The sequence below is a fragment of the Crinia signifera genome, chromosome 3 (genome assembly GCF_055691185.1).
Source record: "Crinia signifera chromosome 3, ASM5569118v1, whole genome shotgun sequence".
In the NCBI taxonomy this organism is placed as follows: Eukaryota; Metazoa; Chordata; class Amphibia; order Anura; family Myobatrachidae; genus Crinia; species Crinia signifera.
The window spans coordinates 138,286,675-138,313,809 of record NC_139219.1 but is presented as its reverse complement, the minus strand read 5'-3'; the positions used below and the strand labels follow the sequence as shown (position 1 = coordinate 138,313,809).

At 42.6% G+C, this 27,135-nt stretch overlaps 1 protein-coding gene across 1 annotated transcript; it reads right to left on the bottom strand.

The window, feature by feature from the left end:
- Window positions 1-11,661: 11,661 nt before the first annotated feature.
- CITED2 (Cbp/p300 interacting transactivator with ED-rich tail 2) lies at window positions 11,662-14,820 on the bottom strand. Its single transcript, XM_083176581.1, has 2 exons — window positions 14,481-14,820; window positions 11,662-13,118 (listed from the first exon to the last, which is right to left on the bottom strand). The coding sequence occupies exon 2, from the start codon at window positions 13,109-13,111 to the stop codon at window positions 12,416-12,418; it is 696 nt and encodes a 231-aa protein (XP_083032707.1). The 5' UTR covers window positions 13,112-13,118; window positions 14,481-14,820; the 3' UTR covers window positions 11,662-12,415.
- Window positions 14,821-27,135: the final 12,315 nt, after the last annotated feature.

The window sequence follows — 27,135 nt, the reverse complement described above, 5'->3', positions numbered from 1 at the left end:
TATGCGATTGCCTTTAGCTTTTGTGCGATGGGGGATGGTGCTGGGGGAGTGTGTGTGGCACATTCTTTCCCGTGCCTCTCAGTCAGTCATATCATTATGTGAATGCTTACAAGTGAAACACATCTTTGTTAACCTATTTGTAGCCCTTTAGTGTTCTTTATCAGGACAGGAAAAGGAGCATTACTAGGCCATCTGCTTGTTACATGCACATGTATTATTGTGTCGCCATATTTTGCTGAAAGCCAACAAGTCAAGTAGAAATGGGTCTATTAATAAATTGTAAATAATACAGATTTTACGAGTTTGAATGCTCACCTGCAGAGATCTTTAAAGCTACATTTCCTTCTGCATGAATATGCTTAAAGGCTCCCTAACAATACAGTAGGGAGTCTTATTTTTCTATACTGTTCCTATATTCACTGATATATATATATATATATATATATATATATATATATATATATATATATATATATATATATATATATATATATATATATATTTATGAAAGTCTTGCAAAATTATGCCAAACACCCAAAGTAATTCTAATTTAAAAACAAAAGACACAGGGGTCAATTTACTTAAGCTTCTAAAACTGAAAAAAATAAAAAAAATGGTGATGTTGCCCATAGCAACCAATCAGATTCTGTCAATCATTTTCTAGTATGCAATAGAGAAATTATCAAATCTGATTAGTAGCTTTAGTAAATTTACCCCACAGACTTTGATATCACTATATCGCTTGTGGAAATCTTAAGGGGCCTACACACGGGGATATGTGCTAAGCATTCTGAGTGCAACTAGAGCGCTCAGCACACATCGATGTGTCGGTAAGCATATCGCTCCATAATCATTCAACTTATTTATAGGGAACCACATCTGGGTTCCCTATAAAGTACAACTACAGTATAATTAATACAACACAGTAGACAGGTAATAAATAGCATTAGAACTCTGAAAACGGTGACTATTGCAAAGTGTACAATAGAAATATACAGCCCAAGCTATTAGCATGGGAATCTGGGGCAACTGAAAAAAATAAATAAATAAAAAATGAACAATGAGTAGGTGTAGGCAGGGGTGGGCAGTAAGCGGCCCTCCAGCTGTTGATAAACTACACATCCCAGCATGCCTTGTATCAGTTTCAGCATGGCCAAATAGCAAAACTAAGTCAAGGTATGCTGCATGCTGGGATGTGTAGTTTATCAACAGCTGTAGGGCTGCTTGTTGGCCACCCCTGGTTTAGAGTCTAGCTTAAAATCAAGAGAACCTTACAACCCTATGGATTGAAATCTTGCAGCAGGGCCCTCCTACCTCCAAGTCTGTCTGTTGTTACCCAGTTTGTTTTATCACTGTCTACTATTGTAAAGCGCAACGGAATCTGCTGAGCTATATAAGAAACTGTAAATAAATAAATAAGAGAAGTAGGAAAGGAAAGGAGAGGGGAAGTCAAAAGGTCACAAAAACAGTGGATTTGAGAGCTCCTTAGGCTTGCCTACCCTGCCACATTCAGTGGGAGGCTCCCGAATTTTACATAAGCCTCCCGCTGCCCCACAAACCTACCCTGCCCTCCCAGTTTTAAGTGTCCCTTTTTGAAAGTCTGGACTGCATATGCGCGCATCTGAAAATATCAGGGGGTGGCGCATGCAGGGAAGACATCAGAGTCAGGCACCGCAGTGTCCGGCTATGTACAGTGGATGCTGTCAGGGGAATTTCCAGAGGAGCAGAGAACGGGCAGCCAGCAGTTTCCTTCCCGAAGGCTGGCTCCGCCTACCACACTGAGAGGGCTCTGTGCATCAGCTCTACTCTCCCTGCTCCTCTGCCTGCAGTATATGGTCTACAACCACTACACTACACTTTAAGCACATGCCAGGAAGGATAAACAAAAATAGGTGAGTGCTGTATGTTCTGGGGGAGTGGGTGCTCTGCATAATGTGGTACTGGATGTAATATGGTGATGGGGGTTGCTGTGTAAAATGTGCTATAGTGCTCTGTGTACTTGGGGGAGGGGATATGTGTATAATGTGTTACAAGGGGCGGGATTAGGGAAGCCAATCCCGGGGCATTTTTCCAATCCCGGGATTCGGGATTGAAAAATGCTCAATCCCGGGATTCCCGGGATCGGCTTTCCTAATAAAAAAACGCCCTGGCCTCCCCGCATTTACTTACATTTGCAGGGGCGGCTGGCGGCCGGGTTGATGGGTGGGAGCCGGGATTCCGGGTGGGCAGCTTGCTACTTCGGGAGCCGGGTTGCTGGGTCCACTGGCTGGCTAGGTGGGCGGGCGACTTCATAATGCGGAGTTGCTTGCTTGCTGGGTGGGCTGGCTAGGTGGACGGGCGGCTTCATCTCTGCCTGCCTGCCTGCGCAGCATGACCTCTCGTCACGCTGAGAGGTCACGCTGCGCAGGGTTGCTCTGCCGGTTATGGGAGTATCCGGGCAGCGGCTGAGCGAGTGCTCAGCCGCTGCCCGGCATTAGACTGCGCATGCACAGTCTAATCCCGAAAATCCCGGGATTGGAAACTCCAATCCCGGGATTGAAATCCCGGCGTTTTGGGGGCCAAATCCCGGGATCCCGCCGATCCCGATCCCGGGATTGGCCACCCTAGGCGGGATGTACTAACGGGAAAATGCGGTAAAACACCAGTTTTACCGCATTTCCCTATGTATTAAAACCCAGCCGCCCCGTCAACGCATTGGGTGGCGATACCCTATAGAAGCCTATGGGCTTCTTTCGCCGCCCGCCGTCCGTGCCCCCCCCATCCTCCTTTGATCTCCTCCTCCCCCAGGTGACACAGCCGGCAGGATATCCGGCTTCAGGGGGGAGGAGAAGACGCAGGGGGATGCTGGCAGCCGCTGGGAGGTGACGGAGACCCCCGCACACCACATCACAGGTATCGTGGGGGTCTCCGTCACCGCTACCCGCATATGTTAGTACATATGCGGCGGCTGTTAGGCGAAGGGCAGCGATGTATATTAATACATCCCGCCCTAGGTGTAATATGGGGGTGCTATGTATAATGTGCTATAGTACTGGGTGTTATATGGGGGAAGGCGGCTGTGTATAATATGGTGCTGGTGTAATATGGGGATGGGGGGGGGGCTGTGTATAATGTACTTTAGTACATTTGTGTCCATACTATATGCCAGATGCAGCAAGCTTCAAAAAGTGATAAAGTGGAGAGTAACTGCCGTTTTGTAACATGTATGTTAAGTTGGGAGCAGGGCCAACTTAACAGCCATGAAGGCCCCTGGGCAAAACAATTCAATGCCCCCCCCCCACCCAAGGTTTGCTGCTGATGACCCAGCTCACCCGGCCAGGGGCCATACGTGTACGCACAGTACATGTACAGCCCCTGCCACCAGTAACCAGCAGCAGCGCACCAGGCTTGGAGCTGCTGCTCCCACTCCATAGTGGAGAGGAAGGGGGAGCTGCGCTGATGTAGCAAAAGTGCCGGCAAGGACAGAGAGCCACAGGGGTCAACGATACCTGGTTGCTGCTGCCCACTGTGGGAATGAGTATTGTACTCCGCGCATACAGGTGCCAGGACCGCTGTCACCTTCACTCAAGGAGTAAGCTTCTCCCCTCACGCTGGGCGCACTGACTGCTTACAGGCAGGGCGCACTCTCAAGTGTGACAGCGCTTGGAGATGCTGGGGCCCGCCCACTGCTGGAAATGGGGAGCACAAGGGGATAAAACCACCTGCGGGCTTTGGGGCAGTTGCACAAACAACATGGGCCCTTAGAATCCTGGGGACACTAGGCAACTACCCCTTGAGCCCAATGGGAAAGACAGCTCTGGTTGGGTGCTGATTGGCTGGTGGTTTATCACTCTTCACTTTATCACTTTTTAAAGATTGGTGCATTTAGTCCTATGTCTGGTATTATTTTATTCTGCATGCTTATAAAACATTTGTATTGTGCACATCTATTGCACCATTTATAGTACATTGGCAGTTTGTCCATGTAGCTTAGGCTCTATGATTGTTTCACAAAATATTGCATAACAGATTCAGCATACTTTACTTGGGCACAGCCTCCATATAATGCTAGCTCTGCAAAGGTGAGAAGTGGGTTGGAAGGGACTATCACACTCACAGTGGGAGACTGTAATCCGCAATTGGGACGGTCATACCAAAAGCAGGATGATTAAAAGATATAAATGGAACACAAGTATCAGACCATGGTTGTGACAAAGCAGTTTAAATGTATAGATTGTAAGCTTGTGAGCAGGGCCCTCCTACCTTTATGTCAGTTTGTTACTACCCAGTTTGTTTTATCACTGTTTCCACTTGTAAAGTGCAACCGAATATGCTGTGCTATACAATAAACTGTAAATAAAATAAAGGGCCAGAGGTGGTTATCATCTGTTTAAATAAAAAAATCACATGTATTTGTGTATTTTTTTTTTATTTTTTTGTTGTGTCCAGTTATAAAGAAAAAAAATCTGCCCAAAGCTTTGGGGGAAAGAAATAGGTAATTACAACTGCTCTTGCTTCTAATATAAAGGTAATTTAGATAAATGAGTCAATGATTTAAAAAGAGATCCTTGCAGTTCCAGGTTCCCTTAGGGATACATACCCATAGGAACTTTAAAATCCACCTATGATGCATTGTTTTGTGCACAGCATGGTAAGAGCAGTGAACAGAGGTAAAAATAGCTATTATAGATCCCTACGTTTAATGTATTGTTTACACTCACTCATTTTTACTGGATGACTAACCACGAACTCTGCTTCTTGATCCTTAAAATGTTTGTCTATACTAATGGCATTTCTAGCAATTACAGACAGGGAACAATGATCCCTATATATTTTTTTTAACCTGCAGTCACTCAGCAAAGATGCTACACAGCAACAGACCATGGGTATATGTTCATCTGGAAATAAAATAGCAGCAGCAACTGGACCATGGCCCGAGGGGCCACACAGACTCAACATTTGCCTATTCTTTGCAACTACAGAAACATCAGCACAGCCTATTAGCCAGTTATTGTACGCTTTACACATCCAGAGCATTGTGTGATGATCAAACAGCTCAGCATTACTGCATAAAATGTATAGCTAGAAAGAATTCAGTGTCTACTAAATAAAGCTGCACTGGTGCGGCGATCAGATCTTTAGCTATGCCACAGCCAAACACTCTTGTAGTAGACTTAAAAAGGGGTTTTCCACCTGAAACAAAGATTTAAAACGATCTTTCCATCTAGGGTGGGGCAATGCCTAGACAACAGCCAGGACAAAAGGGGATGCAAAGGAAGCATGTGTGTACTTTCCATTCATATTCAACAGACAAGGACAAAGCGCTCTCATTAGATGCAAAATAAGCAGAAATGTGCCTCATTCTAAGGTTATCAGACAACTGAATTTACATAGGACTTACTGACACCTTTGTGCAGAGCCTGTTTGATTTATCTTTCAGAAGCTAAACTGACAGACAGACAGTACACACTGTTTTTATAGTTATCGGTATTACAGATCATGTAGGTAAGATCTGGTATAGTTACGCTGTATTATTGTACTGTGTTTGCAGCTACAATTACACAAAATCAGAAACATTACTGTATTGATAAACCTATTTACATGTAGCACCTGCCCCACCATTCAATTATGCTATGCTCACCGCATGAAAAATCTATTGCCTGACAATAATGTAATAAAGTAATACATGAGTCATTGTCTCCTCCTTTCCACTCCTTCTCAGGAAGCAAAGCATTGCCTAGATTTTCTCATGAAAAGGAGCAAGCACAAGTCATTTTTCCTGCCTTTGTTATGGCATTTCCAGTGTTTGCTTTAAGCTTATAAATGCATTAAAAGGTATTATGCTTTATATCGCGTATCAACTGGATTAACCCATGCAGCTCTGCAGGAGTTAATCTTGTCAATGTTTGTGGATCTTAACGTCCCTGCTAGGCATTGTGGGTATTTCACAGAGAAGGGGGTAATTGTTTTTTGAAGCACAATGGGATCATACAACAAACGCAAGAGCAGCAAACTATTTCCTGCAAAGTTATGTGGTTTAGCACACAGATACTTTTTGTTGTTCCTTGGAAGACTTCACTTTTGTTCAACTCCTAGATTATATTTAAATACCGCCAAGCACTATAACCTGGCATACAGAGCAACAGCTTTCTGAAATCCTGCTGTGTATTATAGGAAAAACATTCTACAGCAGGATATAAGAGTTTCACCTGAAAAGGCATTTTGAAACATTCATAATAAATGTTGTAGGTTCTCAATAACTTGTCAGTGCTTGTCAACATTTCATGCATAATAGGCTGTTTATAAAGCGGAAATGCAAAAGGAAATAGAGGCTTGTTGTTTTAAAAACAGAGTATCAGATATCTGGTTTATATCAGCTTTACATTGATTGTAGTTATTTTAATCAAAAACTACAGTGTCTTCAGGCAGATCTGTATAATCAACGAAGATTATGAGATTTATAAATCAGTTGACCCAGACATTGACAAAAGCAATACAGTATATATGTTTGTCTTTGTTCATGTGTTTGTTTGGGGCAGCACGGATGGTATAATGGTTAGCATTATTGCCTCACAGCACTGAGGTCATGGGTTCGATACCCACCATTACTGCAGAGTTTGTATATTCTCCCCGTACTTGCGTGGGTTTCCTACGGGTACTCCAGTTTCCTCCCACAATCCAAACATATACTGGTAGGCTAATTGGCTCCCAACAAAATTAACCCTAGAATGTCTGTGTATATGAAGAACTTTTAGCAGTACCTAGGATCTCCCATAATTCATCTGGGGGTCGAGCTTTTAGCCATTCAGCTCTGACTTTATGGAACACACTTCCCCACACAGTTCGAAAGACCCCCACTCTAGAATGCTTCAAACACAGACTCAAGACTTTCCTATTTACTCAAGCGTTTCCTTCAGTCCCTTAAGTATTGTTTATGAAAAGCTTTTCTTGACTTCATTGTTTCTGTACTGTATTACATTCATTCTATCTGTTAAGTGCCTTGAGTCCTATAGGAGAAAGAGTGCTATATAAATAAATGTATTATATGTGTGATAGGGAATATAGATTGTAAGCTTGTAAGCTCCACTGGGGCAGGGACTGATGTGAATGGTCAAATATCATCTGTAAAAGCGCTGCAAAATATATATGCGCTATGTAAGAAACTGTTTATAAATAATTAAAATGAAAGACCTGCAGCTCTTGCTACAATGGCTGTGTCCAGTAACTTTAACAAAACTCTGACCATCCGAAGTTTAAGTGCAGGATGGTTGATCAAAGCAAGGCTTTCAGTTGTGGGAAATCACAAGTTTGTGAAAGCTTTAAGATCAAACAGCTCATTAAAGATAAAAACACCAAGTTTTTTTTTTATTTGCATAACACCCAGCTTGTAGAGACCAATGCTTGTTATTAAAGAACAATTCTGAAAATATTTAAACTCTACTTAAACTACATTTCTAGGCACATGGGAATGCTAGTGCTTCATAAGTGATTAATGTCACCAAACAGAAGGATAAGAAATATAATGCATTGATTCTGGCACACTCAAGTATTTAACCAGTATACAAACATAAGTGTATACTGTGGCTTGGGGAAATGACTAACATATGCTGGTAAATCCACAGCTTCAAAAAAAAAAAAAAAAAAAAAAAAAAAAAAAGGGTTCAGAAGTTACTATCAGTTTAGCAACAGCTACTTAAACTTAATGTAGACATGTGCTTCTAAAATGCTGCAATTTTCCTTTAATCATGAGCATAGGGAGATCACTGGATTAATACCCATTGGTTGGGCGACTTTATACAAAATACCATTCTTATGGAGTGTAGAGGTGAATAATGCTTGTCTATAGCTATTTCACACTCCAAAGACTGGGATGCTTTCAAGTGGTCATTTGATTTCAGGTAGGATCATAACTTATATAGTCCATTCTATGGAAAAATAAAATAGTTTGTAGTAGAAGAACATTAAAATAAGAGTATAAAAGTTAGGAACTATAGCAAGTTGTGAGCAAATCGCACATAAGAGCATACAGACCTATGCATTTAAAACTGCAACCATGTACACTACACATCAATGGACAAAACACTAAGCAATGGTAATTACAAAACCTTTCATAGTGTACAATCTTATTTGTTGTCGATTTTATACACCGATAGTATCTGCCGTCAGTGTCTGACAATAAGCAAAGCCTGGTCTACAAGAACACATTACAACCATCCTAGAAAAGCTACTAGTTTCATATCAAAACTAGAGTGAAACGTGCCAATATTTATGTTGGTTTCCTAGTTGGGCCACTAAGGGAGCATATATAATCTGATTTTGGCTATGCAATTTCCCTTGAACCCAGAGCCATACAATATTAACTTGATATTTTGACTATACTCCAACACTAGATTGCACATAATATCTAGTGATATTGCTTAGTAAATGCCCAGAAATTGGCCGATGTGTAGGCCCCTTTACTCATTAGGTTATGACAAGTGTATAGACATGCTTAACTATATTCTTTATTACCAAGTGAGGTTGTTCCTGGTCTATTGATATCCTTGAGTTCCGATTTGATACCCTATAGCAGGGGTATGCCACATGCTGTCCACCAGCTGCTGCTGGACTAAACATCCCAGCATTCCCTGACATGTTTTGCTATTTAGCCATGTCAAAATTGTAAGGGAAAGCTTGTAGGTGTAGTCCACAGCAGCATGATTAGTACACCTTCCATATTGCAGATTTGTAACCAGCTTGCTTTAAAGCAGGCATGTCCAACGTTGGCCCTCCAGATGTTGTGAAACTACACATCCCCCAGCATGCGCAGTTTCACAACATCTGGAGGGCCAACGTTGGACATGCCTGCTTTAAAGGGAGGTAAAAAAAAAAAAAAAATACTGCTTAAGTCACATTAGGATCATCTCAAGAGTACTTATTTATACAGCAGTCACTGATTTTCTGTACAGAGCATATGTACCGCCACATCAATTCCTTCCCCACATTGGAAGGTCCAGTATAAACCACAAAGGTCCTTGCTAGAATGAAAACTACCAGTAGCTGTTTTGACTGAAGAAGCCTATGAACCTACAGACTCCAGCAAAATAGGCTACCCTACCCATAATTTTCTAGATTTAGAGTATTCCAATTTACGTGACAGATTCTTCTGCGACAAACTAATATATAAACCAACCTACAGACAACGGACTCTACCATAACGGCTATAAAATCATGGTTACTCAAATAGCCAGACTACAATGTTACTCTTAAACCCCGTACACAAGGTGCGATTTTATATTTAATCCCGATTCGGAATTGAATGATGCAGTGTACACATTCGATTTTGACTATATAGTATAGCTCTACTATATATAGTAGTGTGCACAGTAATTGTCGGTACTTATGTATTATCTGGGCTCCCATGTTAAATGCACCCCATTTTTTCATACCCCTACTCTCCAACTACGCATGGAGTTGATTTTATATAGTGTGGCGAGCGCAGCGAGCCACCGTGCCCGAAGCGTGGTGAGCGCAGCGAGCCCCGCGAGGGGACGCAGTCTCATAAGAAAAACGGGAGCCCAGATATTACATAAGTACCGATTTTTACTTTATAGACAAAATAGAATCAAAAGCTAGTTAGAATCACACCATGTGACGGAGCATAAAGGCAAAATTATGGGAGAAGTTACATTACATGCAACAGCATCAAAAATAATCACACATGCCCTAAGAAGCAGATATATTGCTTAAACAATATGTGTCACACGGATGTTTACTAAAAAGGTAAAATACTGTATGAAACAAACAGGTGTAGGGGCATATTTACTGAGCCTTGGCAAAAGATCAAGTACCAGTCACCTACTTGTTTGTTACTCTCCAAGGCTTGGTACATCACCCCCCTACTACATAAAATTCCACCCCTCGTCAATCATGGAAACTCATCTGCTTGAACAAGTCATTTGATACATAACCAGTCTATAGACCACCACACCTGACTGTAGAGCATGTGGCAAATAGACAAGCTTCTGTTACTTGTCCACCATTTGTGTTGGCAAGCAACATTTTCCATGATGCAAGTCTTGACACCTTGGATGGGCCTTATCTTCTGGGATCACAATTGAGGCTTTGCAACCCATTTCCTAAACATGAACTGTGAAAAGGTCTTAAGTACAAAAAGACAAGAGTTCACTTAGTGTACAGGTACTGTAATCCAGGCATGTCTAACCTGTGGTTGGTGAAACTACATATCCCAGCATTCCTTGCCATAGTTGTATTCTCCAATAGCAAAACTGTGGCAAGGCATACTGGGATGTGTAGTTAAACAGATGGAGGGCTGCAGTTGGACATGTTGTAATTTATAAACTGCTATTATTGTAGCAGTGTTCAAAACCTTGGTCTGCAGGGCACACCAAGTGTCCAGGTTCTAGGGCTAGCTATGCTTGAGCACAGGTGACTCAATTAGTGCAACCATTATGTTTTAGCATATGAGTTCAAGCAAGGATATACTCAACCTGGACTGTTATTGTGCCTTGAGGATCAAGGTTGGAAACCCTGGTCTAGCAGTAGCCTGTTCAAAGCCAGTCACTACACACCTTAATATCTCTCCCTTCCATAAACTTCAAAGACTGAAGCATTTTGGCAAGTTTTTGACTTAGCAGGTACACTGCCATAAGCCATGCAGCCAAGCCCTCAGTGTGCCACACAGTTGCTTCATGGACCTATATGGTTGTACAGCATTCACAGTTGTAATAACCATTTAAAATACATTTCTCATGATAGCACAAGACTGTAGACTTTATACTAGTTAAATAAACATAAGAACAAACACACATAAGGCTGCACATCTCTAAAGCAGCTTACCACACAACCTCTGGGGTGACAACTATTACCTTTATGGTGCAGGAATTTCATTTACAGCCTACATGGTATTGTTGAACTGCCCTGCATAACTTGCATTCTTTGTAGGTGACATTAAAATGAGATTAAAATAACCCATAAAAACACTATTGAATGGTTGCATAACTAGATACTTGTTTAACAAGTTTAAGAGCAGTGTGCCTGTAGAATTTGGGATAATGCGGAAGGGGGGGGGGGGGGTATTTAAATATCAATTTTGTTACTAGTGTTAGAAGGGATTAAGGGGATTTGCAAGTATTCCTATAACCTATTGTAAGCAGCCACCTCTTAAGACATTAACTTTGATCTATGCACAGTAATTGGGGCCACCATTTTGTGATTCAGCAATGCCATTGGTTTTAAGGGAACACATTGTCCACAAGTTCATAAATCTCTGTATAGGTGGTACAAGCAGCAGCCTCCAATCACAGTACAAGACAAAATGTAATTAAAAGGTCAACCACCTAGCCAATGTTCTAGGCATTACACTAGACAGGACTTTAGTCTTGAGCTTAAGCATTAACCACCACAATTGGTTGAGTCAACATATAGGAGTAGGATTGGCAGTGCTCACTTTACTCCTACCCAATAGGACTGAAGAATGCCATGTGAAAACACTAAGCAGCTGAGGCACAATATTAGGGTGCTCAAATTCACACAACACTAGTGGCTGCAAAGAGCCACTTGTCAATGTATTACTTTGCATCAATGCTATACTGCAGTCATTAAGCGTAAATGCCCATTACTTCTACTGGAGACTTAGACCATTCATTTCCAAACAAAATGAAGTGTTACACCAAACTAGAATAGTGCACTTTGCAGCTCTTTATTGACATTGGCAAATTAAAATTGAATAAATTAACAAGTATTTTTTTGAAAAAAAAAAAAAAAAGTTGTACAAAAATACTGTCAAAATTTCCTAAAAAGCTTTAAACACAGTAGTATTTTTCCATGAACTAAAATTAACTATTAGCACAGTGTCAAACATTTTATTGGGAAAAAAATAATTTGTGAAATGTTTTACACTGATTACATTCCACCCTAATTGTCTTCTGTACACAGGTGAAATATGCTTAAACGCAAGACAATTTTTTTTTAAATAACAGTAGGACTTATCCTGATCCAGCAAGGCTTGGCCCATATTGTTAAAACTTCCAGTTAGAATAAAACCAACAAAAAATAAAAAAGGCGCACAGCAATGCATAGATTAAATGAAGCAACATGGCAGCATTAGTGCAGCAATAGACCTGCTTTTAAAGGTTCATGCAACCAACAATTGTATCTCATGTTGATGCAGTCCAACAAAAACTAAAAGGATTCATGTCAAAATACCATACATTGTCGACTCTAGAAAGGAGACAAACTGCTGAAACACCCTATCTGCAGGAAAAGTGGCTCAATTAACAAGGCAGTGGGAGAGGAAGAATAAAAAAGGTGGGAATCAAAGAATATAGATATATATATATTCTGTACAGATTAATAGTGAACTCTGGAAGCTAGATTCGGTGTCCATGGAGGAATGTTCAAAGTTTTCTTTTTTTGCATTATTTCATTAACAGACCTAACAGCTTACTCTATTTGGCTGTTGTTTGCAAACAAAGTCTGTCATAAAATCAAATTCGTTTTGTCCAAGCCACAGCTCAGGTAGTTCTTTGATACGATCCAAACCCATTTCTATCACCAAGGACATTAGAACTTCCTCGTCTATGAAGTCAGTGTCTATAACACTAGGAGGCAGCATCGCTGCAGGGACGTGGCTGACTGAAGGAGGCATGCCAGTGCTGTGCTTTGGATTGCAGTCTCTAAAATGCTGGTTTGTCCCATTTATCTGATGATTTGCAGGATGCAAGTCTGGCATATAGTGGTTGTGTTGGTAAGGATGATGTGTAAAATATTGGTTGTTCAGCTTTTGGAGTTGCATGCTAGCAGTAAGCTGTGCTCCTTGATTTGTAACAGGCGGTCCCATAAACTGTGAGTTGTTAAATCTTGCGGCTGGTGCTATGCTGTTATTCGGATGCCCACCATTTACATTCCCGGCTACCATGGTATGCCTGATGCCATTATTAGAGTTCATATTCCCGGCACCGTAGTGCATGTGTTCTCCCATCAGACTGTTAAAGGCATGTTGTTGCTGCTGCTGTTGATGGTGAGGATTGGGAAACTGACCCATTCCCATCCGGTGAGCAGGGTGGTGGTGAAGACCATTTGTTCCATCTGGAAAGCGGCCATGATTCATTGCCATTATATGGTCTGCCATTGCACACCTAGAAAAGGAGTACACAAATATGAGATATGCAGCATAGTCATCTGATAACAATGGAGAATGGACAGTTACAGAATCAATAGAACACAACTAAACAATCAGACTAATCAAGTGTCACTTTCTACAATCTGCATTGATGTGAACTGAAGACACATTACACAGCATATGTACATTTGCCTATAAACCCTTGTTCGCCTCAGCACATTTCCTGCATTGTGTAGCTGTGCACTCTGCTGCTCATCGCACATATACCTTACAAGCCTTCCAAATCCACTAGCTCATTAGGAAATAATGTCCTAACATATTAACCATATCAGCATAAATCCCCTGACACAGTTCTGACAAAGGCAATGGCACATAAGAGACTTTAAGAACACAATTATGCACTGACAGCAATACATTAATTAAGATCCAGTAATCCACAATGCAGCCTATACCAAGCCATTCTGTACTGGTTTTACAATTGGATTTAGAAGTTTAACACCGCAAATCATAACCATTCAAGAGAAAGCTCATATTAATCTTAAACTATCACAAGCTATAAAATCAAATAAGATGGGATCAAAAGGAGTAATCATTCCCACAATGTGAATACCAATGCCTTCTTCCTACACCGTGACAGATAAAAAGAATATAAATATTGAACTTCGTACAGCAGGGAGTGAGGAAGGAACCAGTCAGCCAGGCTCTCAGGCAACAATGCAAACAAAAGGTACTACATACATCATGCTCAAGTCATGCCCATATGCTGGGGGCTGCAGCCTGGATGGCTGGCTGGCTTTCAGGGGCTCTGGTGGAACAACCCAGCAGCAGTCCCCTACAGCAAGAGCTGCTTATTTCCCATAAACATGTCTGCCACAATTGAGAAGGATTTCAACTCCATTAAGAAAATGCAGCCAGAGGAGGGATTATTGATAAAGAAACCAATTACCCAGTACTGTACACGGCTTACTTTGATAACTTGCTCATCCAACAACCTGCACACTTTAACCCAAAACACACAATAAAATAAACATTTGAAAGATCAAAGCAACTTCACGCTTTCAAAAAATAAAACCAAATAACCCGTAGAATAGAGCGGAGAGTGTAATAACGGCTCTGCCTCCCTGCACAGCACAGAGCCACCAGCCAGCCCAGGAATAGACAGATCGCTGCTCCCCGACCAACGCCGCCAGAGGAAAGGTAACATGACTATTTAACCAACTTTCAGAGTAGACTGAATTATTTATCATGGCACAGATCGCCACAGCAACCACTGCCATCTGTCTTCCATCGCAGACTCCATAAGAGGGGGGAAACCAACAGAACGAAGAGACAATGAGCCCAGCACACGGGAGCAGGAGATAAATAAATGCACGCTCACCCCTTGTGATTGATCCCAAAATGCTGATTGTAGAGGATCAGGGAGTAGATCCCGGCATATAGAAGGATTGCGCAGCTCTCCCTTTTGTACTCGTGTGGGTGACCCTGTAATGTGATCTTGCTGCAGAGCTGGAGCTTCCCTCACTCCTCAGCGAGAGGCATCGGGACTCGGCTGGCCAACAATGAACTGTGTTTCTTCTTCCCAGCTTGTTAATATAGGATTGCAGAAGGGAGGAGCAATGGGGAGGGGGTGAAAAAAAAGCCTAGCAGGCAACCACAAGTAAAACCTGGATTAAGGATAAACAGCCGGAGCTGGAAGAGATCCAGCAATCCTGGTGCTGTCGCTTCTCTCCCCCCTCTCTCTCTGCCTCTCTCACTTGCTTGCTCTCTCTGTCTCTCTCTGTCTCTCTGAGAGTCTCTCTCTCCTCTCCGGCTGACACGTGTGTTTGATCACTTGCAGTGTCCTCACATAGGCTGAGCTGCGGAACTGCCACTAGGTGTCTTTATTTTCTTTTCATTGCTCCTTTGTAAGAAAAAAACACACACTATAAATTGATAGTGCTATTAGGCAATGGAGAATGAAAAGACAATGGTTTATTTATTTTTCTCAGAGCCTTAATCTATCTCAATGATGAATCAAACATTTACTCAAGTGGTTAACTTTATAAGGCTATGAGATAGATAAACAAACGAATAAATGTTTTTTTTTTTTTATCTTTTAATACAACATGTCTTTTTAGTTTATAAGAGGCATTTATAGATTCATAAGTGTACCCATATAAATGTATATCATAACGTGTAATCTTTGTGTATCTTGCTTTCAGTATAAGTGAGGCTGAAATAAATATCTTTTGACATGCAGGCTGATCATAGGGGCTTCTGCTGCCCAGAGCTATTACTTGCACATACTGTAGCAGTGCAGGGGTCATGTGGGCAGCTGTTTACCTACCTCTGTAGATTGGTTTAAATAAATGTAAGGTTATATCACTTGCAGCTTACAGAAATGCATTCGAACAAATGTTAATATTTAACTTCATCAGCACACTAGTTTACAGCACTGTATACCTAACAGGTCTCTGTATGCATACTTGCCATAGATGCCTCTTTTGTGCTTTTGCAGAAATGTGATATTATTGTTACAAGAGTTGTTATGTTGTATGAATGCTTCCTGTATTACATATCATTGCTGGAAAAGGAAATGTTTTTTGCTGCTGATTGCAGGTGGTCTAAATTCAACTCAGACAAGCTTTAAATAAACATGATAATAAAGTAAACACACACACGCACATATATGTATTATATAGCATGTATTGGTCTGCAGGCTTTGCTTCTTGTTAAGTTTCAGCTTGGGCTCTCTGCAGTATTTTCTGGCATGAGGCGTCTGTGCTCTGTAAACAAAATCAGAGTCACAAGTCACCAAGATCCACTTCTTACATACTCATTTACTGCCCTATCCATGAGGTGGGGGTTGCAAAGCTGCCCATCCTCCCAAGCCACAACATTGCCTGACATATGGATACTGTTGTATGTTTGATGATCAAGTTGTCTAAGTAACAGGGGCATAAACGCTCTTGTAATTTTAACACCCCCCGCCATTCAGTGTTGTTTCCTAATTGTTTTAATCACATTCCATATTGAAAGTAATAAAAGGACATATAACTGATCACGGTTTAGAAATATCTTCAGTAAAGTTGTCATTAATGTTAAATGCGTTGTTGTATAAGTACAAGTGCAAATTTCATGGATTTAGGGGCATATTATTGAAGTGATACTTGTAATCACTTGTTATAGAGGATAATTTGTGCTCCAGCCAATCAGCTCCTTAAGCTGGGTATGCACTACATGACATGCAGACGACGCATGTTGCTCATGATTTTCCCTTGAACTCCCTGGAAAAATATTGTGCGCACACTCACCGATTTTACAAACAACCAAATGATCTACGTGAGTCCTTTGACACTACCAAAATGTTGTATTTGTGCCTATTTTAAATATGCTCCTAATCATTAGCGACATTTTTCAAATAGAGTTGCATGTACAGATGACAGGGGACGTTGCCAGCGAGCAACACAAGCAGACTTCGCCAAAAAATATAGTGCATACACACCAACTGATTGGAACAAATGATTGTTTTTGGCAAATTTGTTTCAAATGGCGTCTAGTGTGTACCTGGCTGTTGTGGTTATAAAGTAACAGGAGCTGATTGGCTGGAGCACTATTTGTCATGTGCAACAAGTTCTAATAAGAATATCACTTGTTGATAAATCTGCTTTTTAATGACAATATATAGATTTTGCAAATACAATAAAATATATGTTTTTGCAGCTATAAGTGCACACAGCAGATGTCTCAGCAGCTAAAGGTGCAGATTAATCACTGAAGTGAGTACTTTGTTGTGGCCTCACTCACACTCACCCTGCTTCTTGTGTACCTCAGGATCCATCACTTGCAAATTTGCCAATAGGGCCATAAAATAATTTAAATTACACATGATACTGCCTGCTGCTCTGTGGGTTTTCAAATGCTGACATTACGCAAATATTGCAACCTGAGCTGGTGCATGTATGCAGAGAGCTAATAAACTTTGTGATGAGAGATTACTCTTACCTTACACAGTACACACAGAGGGCCTCATTCTGGATGAGTCGGTAAGTAGTGAGGATAGCAGTTAACCAAGTGCCAGAGAGCACACCCCGCCACCCCGCTCATACTTGCCTACTTTTGAAAACTAGTTTCAGGGAGATTATAGTTGGTAGTAGAATTTTGCACAGCGGCCCATTGAGGGGGAATGTCATGCTCCACCCAAAGGTCGTGTCTAGCTCCATATATGCAGAGATTGTGAAAAGAGATTGTGAACGTGGCACCGAGAAGCGTGGGTGTGTACTGCTACATCTGAGAGGAATCTTTTAAAATTACATCATATCCAAATGTAGATGAGCCCCAAAGCAGTTAGTAAGAGCTACTATACTTGGTAATGTGCTAGGAAATGGCGCTGATGATTCAGTGTAAAGGTGCCCATACACTGCCTGCAATGTCTCGCAACAGTGTACTGACACCCGACAGCCTGCGAGCCGCCGGGACCTTCCTGGCGGCAGGGACGCATGTGATCTGTTGTGATGGATCGCATGCGTCCCTGCTTCCCGCCCACCTCTCCACCAGGAGGAACGGGTGGTTGACGGCCTGCTGGTCCGACCACCTGGTCGGGTACAATGCGCACGGGACCGTGCATCGGACCCGACGGCATGTCAGGGAGGGACAATTTGGTCCAATTTAACAGGCCGATTGGTCGCAATCGGCCGAAATCGGACCAAATCACCTTGGTTAATGGGGGCCTTAACTGTATCTATCTCTCATTCCTTTTTCCCCAAATATTTAACAGTGTAATGTGAGCTAGGTGACATGAAGGAGGTTGCTAGACTAATGAGGGAGAGAAGGAGATTGCTGCTATTTCAGGAAGTCTCCTGCAGAATGCAGGAGGGGAGGTAACTATGACCCCGCTGAATTAACTCCCCCACCCGCCGCTGAGCCCCATCGCTACCATGCAAGTGGATGTGTAACAAAGACCTTTCCCTTGAGTGCCGCCGCTTCAGGAGGAATCATTTCATTGTTCCCAACCATTGAATCATTTCACCTGCCTTCGCAAATAAAAGTCAGTGGAGACAGACTTTTATTTGCGGCTGCCGGGACAAAGACAGGGTGGGAGGCTGACATCATATGATGTCCCAAGTTCGACATCCGACTCCACTGTCGTCTGCTGTTCAGCCCTGGCCAAACAAATTAGAATGACCCCCAAACTACCATTTGTGTTCATTAAATGCATAAATCATTTAAACATGTCCATACAACTGGACAGATCCTTTCTATGACATCATATTTATAGGTGCTACTCAACCTTTACATATGTTTATAATTGTTCCTACACATAAGAGAGCTTCAGATACTTGGAAAGGATGTACTGTATGTACACAGTGTTGCCATTCTGCCAGCTAAGAGTAGACACATGCTGCCTGGTTACATTCACAGGTAGGTCAGATGTAATTAATACTGTACATGTACCATGCATCATTCTTCTGGTTTAATTACAGTGTTGCCATGGAGCTTGTTTATTTCATATTAATGTCGCTTTACATTGCTGGTCTACCTACAATAAAGCCTTCTTTACCTCAGTGCATTTACTAGCATTAAAAATACTGAATGAAGTACTGTAGGCTGCATTTGAAAATCTGCAAGTAACATTGCAAGTGGGTGGAATATATAGTTTTCCTTTTCAGACCTGCTTTTCATGTGTGAAAGTAGCTGCAAACTGTAGTGCAGCACAAAATGAACACATATATATATATATATATATATATATATATATATATATATACTGTTCAGATATGATTGGCACTCTGGACATAAACAGGATAGACCGCAGTGCCTTCCAAGGGGGATGATATACAGTACATACAGGTTCTCATGTATACCCTGTTACAGGAACACTTGAGGAAGGAGGCGGCACTCAAATGGATTTTTAAAGTGCTGGTGTATTTAGAGAAATATTACAGCATTTTTAAGGTGCAAATGACCACGTTTCAAGACCTCTGTGGTCTTTTCATCAGGTCATCCATAAAGTGCAAAGTGACATACAACAAACACACTTTGCACTTTATGGATGACCTGATGTAAAGACCGCAGAGGTCTTGAAACGTGGTCATTTGCACCTTAAAAATGCTGTAATATTTCTCTAAATACACCAGCACTTTAAAAATCCATTTGAGTGCCGCCTCCTTCCTCAAGTGTTCCTGTAACAGGGTATACGTGATAACCTGTATGTATATATATACAGGTTGAGTATCCCTTATCCAAAATGCTTGGGACCAGGAGAATTTTGGATAACGGATTATTCCGTATTTCGGAATATTTTAATATTTCAATTATGTATTTTGAAGTATCTTGCATTTATGCTGTATAAACACATAAAATACACACAAATATATTTTATTACCACATAAAATACACACAAATATATTTTATTTGTTCAAAAAACAAGGTTTCAAAACGTGAAACGAAATGTGTGTACTATCTCAGCACTGAATTTGAATGCCAAGCAATCATTGTCTTGCACATATATAGTGCCAGTTACATATCATGTCCCCAGTGATGCTGTTACAAATGTCCCCAGTGAGTTTTTAGCAAAAAAAATTTTTTTTTTTCACTTTCTGGAATGTCTGGTTTTTGGAATAATTTGGATAACGGATATTCGGATACGGGATACTCGACCTGTATATATATATATATATATATATATATATATATATATATATATATATATATATATATATATATATATATATATATATATATATATATATATATATGGCATAAAAAGTGATCAGTGAAAAGGTTGACAGTGTTTAGGTGAACCTCAAAAGGCCAGAATGTACAAGGCAAACATGGCCATAAGTTTGGCATAAGATTGACAAAGATTGACATGATCATAGTGACACAATAGAAAAAACCTTTTCATGTGTTGACCACTGTGATGTCAACCATTTGACCATGCTGTCCTTTTGACCCTGTCAACCATATGGTATCATAGTTTGTGAGGTTGACAAAAAGACATTAGTTCATCAAGTTCAATCTATAATACCCCTTTCACACTCGCAGAGCCGGGTCATACCCAGGAATGTGTTCTCGGGTGCTTCCCGGGAATGTACCCTTTCACATTGCACTCAGACCTGGGATCGACCCGGGACAGCCCCATTCACACTGATCCCAGAAAATCCCTGCAAATACATATGCATGTCATTAGAAATGGACTCCAGGGCTCTGAAAAATGACATCAGCATTTGTGAGCCCAAGAAAGCTCCAATCAGCAGCTTTTTTAAAGTCCCATGTACCCAATCCCGGGTACGGGACCATTCACACTGACCGCATCCCAGGTCAATTCCGGAATCTACCCAGGTCAGGACCTGGGTAGAAATCCCGGGATGTTCATCCCGGAATATTCTTTCAAGACCCTTTCACACTGAGCTAAATCCCGGGTGGATGCGCGTTCATGTGCAAAAACCCGGGATATTTTTGCAAGTGTGAAAGGGCTATAACTGATCCCCTGCGGTGTAAATGACCCAGATGAGGTAATTATAAACTCGATGACCCAAAGTGGCTGTCCAATCTCAGTTCACTATAGCACATTATAATAAGTCTGCCGTATCAGTCCAGAGGTGGTGCTGTCTGCCGTATAATTCAAGGGGTGCTACTAAGACTGCTGTATCAGTCCAGAGGTGCTGCTTAGTCTGCTGTATCATTCCAGGGGTGCTGTCCTGTGTGCCGTATCAGTCTAGGCAGAGGCGGATTGGCCCACCGGGCCATTTCCCGGTGGGCCGGCCGAAAACTCTTTAAAAAGGGACCTGCCATGATCCCCCCCTGGGCTGGCTGGGCCACGGGCATCGGCCGCAGCACTTTGCCCAAATCCAAATGTATTATCCCCCGCATGCAGGGACAGGGCTCTTAAATGAGCCCATCCCTGCGATGTGTTAAGCTGGGTGCCAGAGGGTCTGCACATGCGCGTTAGTGCTGACACCCAGCCGAGGCTTCAATGGGCTAAGAATGGCAGTAGCCCAGGGACCTGAAGCGATGCTCCTGATGTTGATACATCGGGCATCTTCGCATCCCCCATATAAAACTATGGGGGATGCGGCCGGCGGCGGAGCAGGTGGGATTGCAGCAGGGATCGGAGATTCCTGCTGCGGTCCCTCCATCTTACATTCAATTGAGGGGGGTGGTGGTAAGGAGGGTGCCGAGAGCGGGGGAGGGGGGGAGTCGGGTGCCGCGAGTGGGGGAGAGGTGCCACGAGCGGGGGAGGAGGGGGGTCACATCTGCACAGTGCCATCAGTATTGTGACAGCTCTTGCTGTCACACTAGATGGCAGACGGACGTAGAGGCAACGCAGATTCAGAGCACTTGGTCAGAACGTGCTCCTCACTGCCTGCTATGCGGGGCCATTATTAATCGCGGCCAGAATCGGGGATGCGGGGCCGCACTTTTGAATCGCTGTATGTGCTATACACACAGCGATTCTCTGCCATATTCTGAGCGATTTATTGAAAATAGGTAAAATTGCTCAGAAAATGGCTTAATATCGTCCTGTGTGCCCATAACTGTGGGAAGTTTGTATATTCTCCCCATGTTTGCATGAGTTTACTCCGGGTACTCCGGTTTCCTCCCACAATCCAAAAATAGGTACTTGTTTCCTAGCACGACACCAGCGATTTTAATTGCATCCATCGGGACCCCAAAAATCGCGTCGATCGCATCGCATGTAACCAAATCGCATGTGATGCGATCTACGCGATTTTTTACATTGGAACCAATGTAAAATGGTCCCTGAGACCCGATTTTACATTAACCCCAATGTAAAATGCCCCCCAGACCCCAATTTTCATTGTATACCCACCCTCATGGGTGAAATGCCCCCCCCCCTTTGTTAACCCCTTCCCGACATTTGACGTACATTTACGTCATGGTCGGGAAGTACTTCCCGACACATGGCGTAAATGTACGTCATGGCATTTAACTGTCACCGCGTCTATAGACGCGGTGACAGTTTCAACATGTCTGCTGTCCCTGACAGCAGACATGTCCGTGCATGCCCAGGGGGGGCTGCGATGCCGCCCCCCCGTCGGCGATCGCTGTGATTGGCTGTTCAGTGTGAACAGCCAATTACAGCGTTTTCCTGTGTCACCGGCGAATAACGTTCGCCGGTGACACGGGATCAGAGGTGATTGGTGCTGTAAAGTACAGCACCAATCACCGCGGGGTGTGAGGGTGACACTGGTGTCACCCCACCGCACCCCGCCCGCCCCCAAAGGCCGTGATTGGTTCGTCGGACCGACGGACCAATCACAGCCAAGGAGGGGGATTTAAACTAACGGTGACTGCACTGCAGACGCCATTCCGGTCTGGAATAGCGTGCAGTGCGGTCACCGTACCTCCCTGCCGCCATACTGACCAGAACCTTGCTCCATAGCTTGCTCCATACTTACCTGATCGCTGCTTCATCACTGCTTCCTGGATCCTGTTACTACTTGTGCCTTCCTGTGAAATTGTGCTGCTGCAGTGTACTAGCTAGATAGATAGAGAGATAGAGAGATAGATAGAGAGATAGAGAGATAGAGAGATAGAGAGATAGAGAGAGATAGAGAGAGATAGAGAGAGATAGAGAGAGAGATAGTGTCAGAGAGTGCTGATCGCTGCTTCATCACTGCTTCCTGGATCCTGTTGCTACTTGTGCCTTCCTGTGAAATTGTGCTGCTGCAGTGTACTAGCTAGATAGAGAGATAGATAGAGAGATAGAGAGAGATAGAGAGAGAGAGATAGATAGAGAGGCCTAGTGACAGAGTGCTATATTTTGTGCTGCTGCAGTGTGATAGTTATAGAGAGATAGAGAGAGATAGAGAGAGATAGTGTCAGAGAGTGCTATATTTTGTGCTGCTGCAGTGTGATATAGTTATAGATAGAGAGAGATAGAGAGAGAGAGATAGATAGAGAGGCCTAGTGACAGAGTGCTATATTTTGTGCTGCTGCAGTGTGATAGTTATAGAGAGATAGAGAGAGAGAGATAGAGAGAGATAGTGACAGATTGTGCTATATATTTTTGATATAACTGACTGCTGCCCCCTCCTTTTGTGCTGATCAGTATAAATTAACTGATCAGCAACTTTTTGGGGGCGCAGGTTTTTTTTTATATATAGATATACCTGTCAGTGCTGCTGCTGCAGTGTCATAGAGTGATAGATAGTGAGAGATAGAGAGATAGAGAGAGATAGTGACAGAGAGTGATAGAGAGTGCTAAATTTTTTGTCTGCTGCCCCCGCCTTTTGTGCTGATCACTATATCTGAGGTGATCAGCAACTTTTTTGGGGGTACAGAGGTTTTTTTTTTTTTATATATACCTGTCAGTTGCACCAAAGGTTGTGCACCTGCTGCACCTCACTGGTAATCAGTGTCGCATCACTGATCACCTTTTTTTTTTTTGTGTGTGTGCTGTGGGGTCTTTTTTTAATTTTTTTTTTACACACACTGTGATTTTGTGGGTGTCCTGTGGCCGCTGTGCGCTGATCAGTGACGTACATCACTGATCATCTTTTTCGGTACAGGGTTGATCTATATATTTTTTTTTTTTATCAAATTCCTGTTGCCTTTGAGCGCTGTTCAGTGACAGACGTTACTGACCAACATCTGTGCTCAATTTTTGGCGCAGGACCTTTTTTTTTTTTTAACCCCTTAAATTTTTTATTTTTAACCCCTTCATTTTTTTTTTTTTTATTGGTATAAAGTATTTTTTTTTTTTCTGCACCACATACACACTACACACTACATACCCCCCGGATTGAAATAAAGTTTGTACCCCCCCCCTACACTATACACGTGTTGAAACATTTCACTACCAGTAACACAAAAATAAAAATGGCATCCCAAATGTCCTCCCAAATGTCCTCCCAAATGTCCTCCCAGTCATCCAGGAGAATGTATTCAGCGGAGGAGGCATATGCCCTGCTTGCTTCTGACTCTGACACAGCCAGTGATGCAAGCGGGGAATTTGAAGGATTCGCCTTAAGCTCCTCTTCCTCCTCTGGTGATGAGGGACCCCCTCAAAGACGCCCCCGTAGAGCAGCTGAGACCCCCCCCCAATAATTGATCTCGTATGGACCCCACCACCAGACAATTTTGAGCCCCAGGTTCCTGAGTTTTTGGCCATGCCAGGAATCCAATTTGATTCCACAGGTCTCAGAGAAATTGACTTTTTCAAATTATTTTTCTCTGATGATTTTATAAATTTAATGGTGGACCAAACTAATTTATATGCCCAGCAGTTTATTGCTCAAAACCCCACGTCATCATTTGCTAGGTGGACCCCTGTAGATGCAGTAGAGATGATGACGTTTTGGGGTCTGGTGTTTCATATGGGCATAGTAAAAAAGCCAGAAATTAGGCAATATTGGAGTACAGATGTTCTGTACAGTACTCCATTTTACCGTATGGCCATGCCCCGGACTCGATTTGAGACAATTCTTAAATTTATACATTACACCGATAATGCACAGTGCCCACCCAGAGATGATCCCACCTTTGACCGGCTATTCAAAGTCAGGCCGGTCATTGATCATTTCAGTGCCAAATTTGAAGAGGTGTACATCCCTGAAAAATTTATTTGTATCGACGAGTCCCTTATACATTTTAAAGGAAGGGTTAAATTCCGCCAGTACCTTCCCAGTAAGAGGGCAAGGTATGGCATAAAAATGTACAAACTGTGTGAAAGCACCTCAGGGTACACCCACAGGTTTAGGGTTTATGAAGGGAAGGATTCAAGAATTGAACCGCCAGAATGCCCCCCCTCCCTCGTAGGTGTTAGTGGGAAAATTGTCTGGGATTTAGTGCACCCCTTCCTGGATAAAGGTTATCACCTCTATGTGGATAACTTTTACACCAGCATCCCCCTGTTTAAGGCCCTTGGTTCAAGAGGTACAGCAGCTTGCGGTACTGTGCGCAAGAACCAAAGAGGCCTCCCAAAAACGCACATTGCCCAAGTAATGAGAAGGGGTGAAAGCAGGGGAATATGCACCGAAAATATGTTGTTGGTCAAATATAAGGACAAGAGGGATGTCCTTATACTGACAACAATTCACGGAGACAGTACCACCTCCGTCCCTGTACGAGGTACCAGTACCCACACCTCCAAACCTAATTGTATCCTGGATTACAATAGGTACATGGGCGGAGTGGATCTTTCAGATCAGGTACTGAAGCCGTACAGTGCCCTGCGGAAAACAAAAATCTGGTACAAGAAGGTGGCCGTGTATATCATCCAGATGGCACTGTATAACGCTTACGTGCTATTCCGTTCTACCGGCCAGAGGGGGACATTTATGCACTTTCAAGAGGAAGTCATAAAGGGCCTAATATTTGGGAACCAGCAGGCAGAGGGCCCCAGTACTTCTAGTACTGGCCCCCGTATTGTACCAGGGCAGCATTTTCCTGATGAAATCCCCTCCACTGGAAAAAAGGGCAGGACACAAAAAAGGTGCAAAGTTTGCTATAAAAAGGGAATAAGAAAGCAAACTATTTTCCAGTGTGACACTTGCCCCGACAAACCCGGCCTATGTATAAAGGAGTGTTTTAAAATATACCACACATCTATGGAATATTAGGTTCATAATTTCACCGTGCTTCGGGGGTCTTGCTAATGCCACATAGCACCCACCATTCATTCCACCAGAATCTGAGCCGCAAAATCCAAAAATCACTCCTTCCCTTCTGAGTCCTGCCATGCACCCAACTGGTATTTTTTGGTCACATGTGAGGCATTGCCGTACTCGGGAGAAATTGGGGCACATATTTTGGGGTGCTTTGTCTCCTTCATTCCTTGTGAAAATGAAAAATTTTGAGCCAGAACTGCATTTTTGTGTAAAAAAATGTAATTTTTCATGTTCACTGCCCACTTGTATCAAAATTGGTGAAACCCCTGGGGGTTTGAAATGTACACTATACCCCTAGATGAATTCCCTGAGGGGTGTAGTTTGCAAAATGGGGTCACTTGTGGGGGGGTTCCACTGTATTGGTGCTTTGGGGGTCTTGCTAATGCGACATAGCACCCACCATCATTCCACCAGAATTTGTGCTGCAAAATCCAAATATCACTCCTTCCCTTCTGAGTCCTGCCACTTTTTGGTCACACATGAGGCATTGCCGTACTCGGGAGAAATTGGGGCACAGATTTTGGGGTGCTTTGTCTCCTTCATTCCTTCTGAAAATGAAAAATTTTGAGCCAGAACTGCATTTTTGTGTAAAAAAATGTAATTTTTCATTTTCACTGCCCACTTGTATCAAAATTGGTGAAACCCCTGGGGGTTTTAAATGTACACTATACCCCTAGATGAATTCCCTGAGGGGTGTAGTTTGCAAAATGGGGTGACTTGTGGGGGGGTTCCACTGTATTGGTGCAACATAGCACCCACCATTCATTCCACCAGAATATGTGCTGCAAAATCCAAAAATCACTCCTTCCCTTCTGAGTCCTGCCATGCACCCAACTGGTATTTTTTGGTCACATGTGAGGCATTGCCGTACTCGGGAGAAATTGGGGCACAGATTTTGGGGTGCTTTTTCTCCTTCATACCTTCTGAAAATGAAAAATTTTGAGCCAGAACTGCATTTTTGTGTAAAAAATGTAATTTTTCTTTTTCACTGCCCACTTGTATCAAAATTGGTGAAACCCCTGGGGGTTTGAAATGTACACTATACCCCTAGATGAATTCCCTGAGGGGTGTAGTTTGCAAAATGGGGTCACTTGTGGGGGGGTTCCACTGTATTGGTGCTTGGGGGGTCTTGCTAATGCGACATAGCACCCACCAAAATTCCACCAGAATCTGAGCTGCAAAATCCAAAAATCACTCCTTCCCTTTTGAGTCCTGCCATGCACCCAACTGGTATTTTTTGGTCACATGTGAGGCATTGCCGTACTCGGGAGAAATTGGGGCACAGATTTTGGGGTGCTTTTTCTCCTTCATACCTTCTGAAAATGAAAAATTTTGAGCCAGAACTGCATTTTTGTGTAAAAAATGTAATTTTTCATGTTCACTGCCCACTTGTATCAAAATTGGTGAAACCCCTGG

Bases quoted from the DNA above. Each gene is read 5' to 3' on its own strand.
- CITED2 (XM_083176581.1), bottom strand. From the start codon at position 13,111: ATGGCAGACCATATAATGGCAATGAATCATGGCCGCTTTCCAGATGGA.